The sequence below is a fragment of the Gavialis gangeticus genome, unplaced genomic scaffold (assembly GCF_001723915.1).
Source record: "Gavialis gangeticus isolate Ggan-Ray unplaced genomic scaffold, GavGan_comp1, whole genome shotgun sequence".
In the NCBI taxonomy this organism is placed as follows: domain Eukaryota; kingdom Metazoa; phylum Chordata; order Crocodylia; family Gavialidae; genus Gavialis; species Gavialis gangeticus.
In genome coordinates this window covers 863,998-870,864 of record NW_017728960.1, presented here as the reverse complement: position 1 = coordinate 870,864, position 6,867 = coordinate 863,998, and the positions used below count along the sequence as shown (strand labels likewise).

Below are 6,867 nucleotides of genomic sequence, written 5' to 3'. Positions count from 1 at the left end.
AGGAGCCACCACGCATAGGCATGAGAAAGCAAGCTCGGCTACACCCTCCACCCACACCAGGCTGGGCCTGACGTTGCTTTGCCTTGCTGGCTCAAGACCCCTGTTTCCTCACGCATGGTGCCAGACGTCACAACCAAGCCCGGTGCCCCGGGATGTCCTAAAAAGGGTCGGATGTGGCATCGGGCCTTTTTGCCCAGTCCTAATTCCTGAATCGGCAGGCGCGAGCAATTTCCCCAGGAGGGCATTTAGACGGGAGATTGAATGAGTAATTTACTGGGCACACTGAGACGGCACCTGATCACTTATTTATGAGCACTTCCTGACAGATCTGGCGCTCAATAATTGATGCCGTGCGGCGTTTAGCCAGGGTCACCAGTAAATAATTCACTTATTACAAACTATGGGATGTTTTATGATGCAGTGAATTACGATCCCGTGCCCGATGCGGGGCCGTAAATATCAAACCCGTGACGGGTCCTTAATAGAGAGGACTCTGCCCTGCTCGCCAGGGGCCCGGCCCCGATTCTGCCAAGGGCCAGAGCCTGTGCGTGCCTTGAAGCTGTTTTGGGTCGGAGTCTCATCTCAGGCTGGGGCAGCAGATCCAGCCCTGATCCTGGCTCATCCCCAGGCCCACGTGGGGGCTGAACAGTGGTGGTGTCTGGCCCCCAGTTGAACCCCTCAGCCCATGGGTGCTGGTCACCCAGCCCTGGCCCAGCTGCTAGGAAAAGCATCCTTGAGCAGGGCTGCTTGAGACCCGCTGCCAACAAGTGCAGGAACCTGAGGAAGAAAATTGGGATGAAAGTGAAGGAGAAAAAACACCGGAGCATTTGGCTTTCCCCTTCCCGAGGGCCTCATCTGAGGTTGGATGCCAGAGAGAAAGGGTTAAAACAAAAACTAGAGTATGAAGTTTGAAGACAACCTCCCCCTGCCAGCCCGTCCCAGCTCACTGGCTTCCATCTGTCTCGCCTGGGGTGGAACAAAACCAGCCGCCTTCCCACCCCCCAGCCATCACCAGGGGTTGCTGTTTTCCCCTCTTCCGTTTCCTCCAGAAAAACAGGGGGTGGAAATGTCATTTCTGGTGCATCCCCCAGAACAGGTGAGGCTGCAACACCCTGGAGCAGGGAGGTGCCGAGCTTTGAATGAGCTGGACGTGCCCACGTGGGCACTGCCTGCAGGGACCCCAGCCCTGGAGGGGCAATTGGGCCTGTGAGCTTCCCTGATGCCCCTGCCAGGACAAGGTCCTCCCATGCAGCCTGTGCATCTCTCCGGGCTTCTTTCCCCACCCAGGATGGGGTCCCTGCAGAGCCACGCACTGCCTCTGGGAATGCTGAGGCAGGGCAGAGGGTAGGGGGGAATGGATAAAAACAGATTTTATTATCCCCACAACTTTGCTAAAAACACCAGGAAAAGCAGAAAGGCCCTGAGGGCCTTTCTGGGGAGAAACAGGGCAGAAAAATGGGTGAGTTGGGGGAAATGAAAAGCCCCTTTGGTGAAAAAGGCCCTGTTGGGTTTGCATTCGAGTGGTGTTGTATTTTACCGTGCCAAGCCTGCCTGCAGCTCTGGGGACCTGGTCGCCCGCTGTGATCAAACAGCCCTTGGCAGCGGGTCCCTGGGGCCCCGTTCAAAGCCCACAGCCATTCCCCCTTGGGCAAGGTGCAGGCAGCCCCTGTGCCAGGCCCATGTAGCGCCCAAGCAGGGCTCAGTGGTTGCTGTGATTTCTTGCCCTGTAGGTTTTGGCTTGAGCAAGCAGCTGTGATTTCTTAGGAGCCAGCTCTTGTAAGCCACATAGTCCTTCGGTAGCAGACATGAAAGAATAAGCCCACAAAACAAAGCCCGGCTCACAGAGGAGCCTGCAGTCACAGCTTGTTTTCCCCTTTGCAAGCAAGCCCTCTCTCAGTTGCCTCCCTGGGGCTTTCAAACCCATTATCAGATGCCCCACAGCTGTATCAGATGGCCCACAGCTGGATGCCCTCAACAGGGCCAACTACCCCTGCTTAAAGGCACAGACCCTCCTGATCCTTTGCTACTGTCCAAGCTCTGTCCTTCCCAGCCCCCCCACCCCCATTTCTTTGCCCCTTTGGGTGCCTGGGGGCATCTCAGCTCTGGGTCTTGATGTGGACAATGGCCACTGTGAGCAGGAGGGTCCCGTAGACAGCGGCAATGATGTAGCCCTTCAGAGCACAGGAGCAGGCTCCACATCTGCTCTTGTCATGCCCTGGGTCCTCTCCGGGCCTGGGTGTCCCCCCGGGATCCCTGGTGGAAGTCCTGGCTCTGCTGCCCACGGGCGTTGTTGGTCCTTGTGGAGGTGGCCACGTGCTGCCAGGTGGGTCCAGCTGATGCACTGTGCCGGGGGGTGAGAAACACGACTGTGTGTTACACACAGAGCCTTGGCAGGGAGGTGTCTGGTTGCTGCTGGGGTCCAAGTTTGGGTAGCATTGGGTGGGGGGAGTGTGATGTGGGCTGCACCCCCACAAAGGGCCCAGCTGCTACCTCCGTCCTGCTGAACAAAGGGGAGGGGAGGGGAGGAAAGAGGAAGAAGGGCAGTGATGAAAGCCAGTTTGCTCCCGGCAGTGCCCTTTGGCTTCCTTCCATGTTGGGCAACACAAGAAACCACCTACGCCATGGCCCGGGGGGGCACGTGGAGGCCTTGTGGGGGTGACTGAGCTTGGCAGCCCCTGCAGGTCACTGGACTACGACTTCCATGGCTTCATCTAGGAACTTCTCCTTCTCCTTCCCACATCGCCCCACTTGCTCGGTACCTGTTTCCTCCTCTGTAGAACAGGGCAAGGGACCCCCAACCTCTCCCTGGCATGTAGATTGGGGGCCAACACTCAGGCCTGAGAAACATGGGAAGGAGCATTTCCCCCACCCTCTGCAAGATGAAGGGACTGGATCAGGGTCCTGCAGGGAAACAGTGGCAGAGCCAGGACTCAGCCCCGTGGCTCCAGCAAGTGCCATGACGTGAGATGCAGGGTCTGGCAGGACTCACCTTGGATGATCAGCTCATAGTAGAACATCTGTGGCCGGGTGGGGTTGGACTGGATGTCCACAGTGGCTCGGTAGACCCCGCTGTCCGACAGCTGCAGTGCCGTGATCTCCAGGGACAAGTTGCCACGGTGGAGGGCCAGGCGGGGCCGGAGCACGGGATCGTAGTCGGTGCGAAACTCCCTGCTCAGCGGCTTGGCCTCGGCAATGTGTGTGCCACGGCTGTCCGAGAACCAGATGATCCGTGCAATGTCTGGGGCCACGGGGCGCAGGGCAGGGAAGGACAAGGACTCCCCCGTGAAGCCCTCCAGCCGTGTCTGGCTGAGGGCAAGCTGCAGAGCTGTGGAGCATGGGGGCAGCAGCCTGTGAGGGGCTGGGGGTGGGTACAGGGCAACTGGGGCTTATACCCGCAGACCCTACAAAACAGAGAGGAGTGGGAACTTGTGCATGCGCCAGGCAGAGAACCCAGGAGTCCAGCGTGCCCAGCCCCTGCAATCAGGTTCTCTCCCACAACCCAGGAGTCCGGGGCTTGTCTGCACTGGGCTAAACTGGGGGCCTGGCTTTCAAGCTCCCCAGCCCTTGTCCAGGCACTGGGAAGCTAACCTCAATCCAAGGAGATGGTTTATTGCAGAGCACTTTCCTCAGATCTGTGCCTTCCCTGGCTCTGGCTGCTGGGCGTTTGTCAGCTCTCACCAGGTCTGGGGGTCTCATGTTCCCAGCTGGACCCCTCTAGCCTGTAGGCTTCTCTGTGCCACCCAGGCTTCAGCTCCCTAATGCCTGGCCCTGGCACCCCCCGCCCCTGCAAACCAGGCTGCCAAGCCAAGGTGACCCATTGCCCCAGAGGGAACCAGCTGCTACTTACCCCCCACAGCCAGGAGCAGCAGACACAGCCACATCCCTCCAGCTTCCCCTGGCTGGGCACGTCTGTGCTGTGGGGAGCCAGCCCTGGCTCTGGGTGGGGGGACCAAGCAGCTGCCTAATAGGCGCGAGAAGTGCAGGGGAAGCTGCGGTTGGCTGGATGCTGCCAGCGTGATGCTGGTCTCTGTTCCTCTTTTTCCACCAAGGATCAATATCTTTCAGCAAGGAGCAGAGAGGAAATTTGCTCGGGGCTGGTGGCAGTGGAGGGAGGGCTGCGGCTGCTGGAGGTGGCAATGGGGGCTGGTTCTGGGGGCATCGCTTGGTTGGCGGCATGTAGGAGAGTGCCAGGGGTGTCTAATGGACCGGGCTTGCTTGCAGCAATGTGGATTAGGGGATAGAGCAAGGCTGGACGGTCGCAAGCTGGCAGAGGGTAGATTTAGGCTAGATATCAGGAGGCGCTACTTCACGGTCAGGGCGGCTAGGATCTGGAACCAACTTCCAAGTGAAGTGGTGCTGGCTCCTGCCCTGGAGGTCTTTAAGAGGAGGTTAGATGAACACCTTGCTGGGGTCGTTTGACCCCAGTACTCTTTCCGGCCATGGCAGGGGGTCGGACTAGATGATCTGCTCAGGTCCCTTCTGACCCTAGAAACTATGAAACTATGGACTCCTGGGGCAGCTCTCACCAGGGTTGTTTTCACCCTGATTCTTTCAGGGATAACCCTGATTGCCCCAGGGTGGATATACGTGTCATATATCCACTGTGTGTCTGCACGGGTGCAGCGGGCAGTTGCCCGCAGTGAGCATCTCTAGGAAAAGGAGCAAAGGGGCAGGAGTTATGACTCCTCTTGAGGGTCACCCCATGAGCAGGGCAGGCTGTGATGCCTGTTCCCAGAGCTGCCTGGGCCCTTTGCCTTATCATGGATGGGAGCAGGCCTGGGGGGAGATCACTGGAGGGAGTTGCACCAGGGTGCAGCAGCAGACCCCATGCAGACCCCTTGCTGCACTGGGGCAGGGGGCAGGACAGCAACGAACCCAGTCCTGGAAGCAAACCCGTTCCAGTGAAACCAGTCACAGCCTGGTAGCGGCCGGCGGCAAAACTGGTTGAGTGCTGCCATCTGCTGGGCTGAGCTCTTGAAGCTGGGAGGGATTTTGTCTTTTGAAACCTTCTTGGGGCAAAATGGGCAACTCTGGCTCCAGCCAAACCTGCTGCCCATGTGCTTTGGCTCTTACTTTGTTTCACCCCTCCCACCTGGTTTGTTTCAGTTTTCAGGCAGTTTGCAGGGGGGGGGGAAATATTATGATTTCCTTCGAATAGTGGATCTGTTTTCATCACATCCCTGCCTTTCCTTGGCTGCCCTCAACCCATTGCAAAAATCCAAGCAACCTATCAACAACTTTGGCCTCTCTGGCTCTTCTGGCAACACTGTTTGCTTAGGACTTTTCCTCCCATTTATCTCAAGCCCAATTTAAACCCCCCTCCCAGAAAAGCAAGAACATGCTGGAGGCAGTGCCCATGGGCCTGTCGCCCTTGGCAAACACCCGGATGCATCTGACAGAGCTGCTCAAATGCCACCCCTGGTTTATTGAGAGAGTTGTAGGCATGAGGAGATGCAAAGCTGGTGTTAAGGGAGCTCTGGGTGAGGTCCTGTATCTATGCAAGGGAAAGGGCAGGGTTACCCCCATGTAGGGTAGCGGGAGAGGACAGGGTCATGGGTTTTATACAGAGGAAGAAGTTGGGCAATGCATTTTGAGTCTGGGTCAGGGGTCTGCACCCCTGTGGGTGTAACTGGGTTAAGCCCCAATGGGATAGAGGGGAGGCTCCCATGGGAGGTGGGAGCTGGGGTCTTGTGAACCCAGCATTCATTCCTGCCTGTGGCAGGGGTCAGGCTAGATGATCTGTTCAGGTCCCTCCTGACCTTAGCTACTATGAAACTATGGACACAGAGGCTTCCCAAAGCAGCAGCAGCCCTGCAGGACAGAGGCGCATTCAGCCAAGATGATGCCAGGACGAGACATGAGCTGAACCAAGCAGCAGCTGGGCTGGGACCTTCCTCCCGGTCCATCCATCCATCCCTCCTGGTGCAGCTCCCTCCTGGTGTTTGTAGTGGGGCACAGTCATTGCAGGGCCACCACCATTGCCAGGGCAAAGGCCTTCAGCAGGCAGGAGAGCATCGTGCTGGACATGAAGTGGGCTGGAGCAAAGGAAGAGGAATCGGTGAGCTCAGCCTGGAGGCCCCCAGCCCCAGCATCCCTCTCTGGGGGCTCTCCTGGTGCCCCAGGGTGATGTAAGTGTGGGGGGCAGGCGCGGGCGGCACTCCAAGGGAACCCCTGTGTATCTGTACATGTATCATTGGCACGTGTCCACTCTGTGCCTCATTACCCTGCGATAGCGCTGTGCTCAAGGCCAACCAGCTCCCTCACCACCTGACCACCTCCCTTGGCACCTGGGAGCACTCTCTTGGGGAAACTGAGGCATAGAGCCACAAAGGGCCAGTGCTTTCAGTGCATTTAGGTGCCTGCTTCCTCCGGCCCAGTGCACAATTACCTGTTGCCTCTACGCTGCTGCGGCAGAACTGGTAGGGTTTGATGCTGAGGGAGCTGGAGTTGCTGGTGTCCTGTGCCATGCAACTGTAGGATAGGCTTTTGTCCGAGGGGCCCAGGTAGAGGGAGAGTTTGGGACCCTGGGTGGAGGGATTTCCATTCACGTTTTCACGTTTCCAACTGTAGGTAATGTTGCGGTCCTGGCTTCGTGCCACATGGCAGGTCAGCTCCAAGCTGCAGCTCCCGTTGGGCCAGGCGACTATATTGCTTATGATGTCTGCAGGGAAAGGGAAAAGGGGGTGGGGGAGAACCAGGCCAGTGACCCCCAAGCAGACCTGGGGGACCCTTCTGGCATGGAAGTGGGCCCACCGCCTATTGCAAACCCCCTCTCCCCCCAAATCTGCAATGCCCCAAGGGCTCCTGTGTTCTGGGTTGGGGCTGTGCCATGGATGTGCCTGACTCTCCTCGTCTCTGCCCCTGCTG

At 58.2% G+C, this 6,867-nt stretch overlaps 2 protein-coding genes across 2 annotated transcripts in view; both read right to left on the bottom strand.

The window, feature by feature from the left end:
• Window positions 1–18: 18 nt before the first annotated feature.
• Window positions 19–3,900, bottom strand: LOC109297651. Its single transcript, XM_019517645.1, has 3 exons — window positions 3,848–3,900; window positions 2,990–3,325; window positions 19–2,341 (listed from the first exon to the last, which is right to left on the bottom strand). The coding sequence occupies exons 1-3, from the start codon at window positions 3,879–3,881 to the stop codon at window positions 2,097–2,099; spliced, it is 615 nt and encodes a 204-aa protein (XP_019373190.1). The 5' UTR covers window positions 3,882–3,900; the 3' UTR covers window positions 19–2,096.
• A 1,505-nt stretch (window positions 3,901–5,405) lies between these two features.
• Window positions 5,406–6,867, bottom strand: part of LOC109292984 (SLAM family member 9-like) — an 8,409-nt gene continuing 6,947 nt past the window's right edge. The window contains exons 3-5 of the mRNA XM_019510752.1: window positions 6,389–6,661; window positions 5,777–6,038; window positions 5,406–5,680 (exon numbers count right to left, since the gene is read on the bottom strand). Of these exons, the coding sequence (XP_019366297.1) occupies window positions 5,959–6,038; window positions 6,389–6,661 (353 nt within the window). The 3' untranslated portion in view covers window positions 5,406–5,680; window positions 5,777–5,958. The remainder of the gene's footprint in view (window positions 5,681–5,776; window positions 6,039–6,388; window positions 6,662–6,867) is intronic.

Bases quoted from the DNA above. Each gene is read 5' to 3' on its own strand.
- LOC109297651 (XM_019517645.1), bottom strand. From the start codon at position 3,881: ATGTGGCTGTGTCTGCTGCTCCTGGCTGTGGGGG. The intron at 3,326-3,847 runs GTAAGTAGCAGC...CATGCTCCACAG, and splicing joins GCTGCTCCTGGCTGTGGGGG to CTCTGCAGCTTGCCCTCAGC. The intron at 2,342-2,989 runs GTGAGTCCTGCC...CCCCCGGCACAG, and splicing joins CTATGAGCTGATCATCCAAG to TGCATCAGCTGGACCCACCT.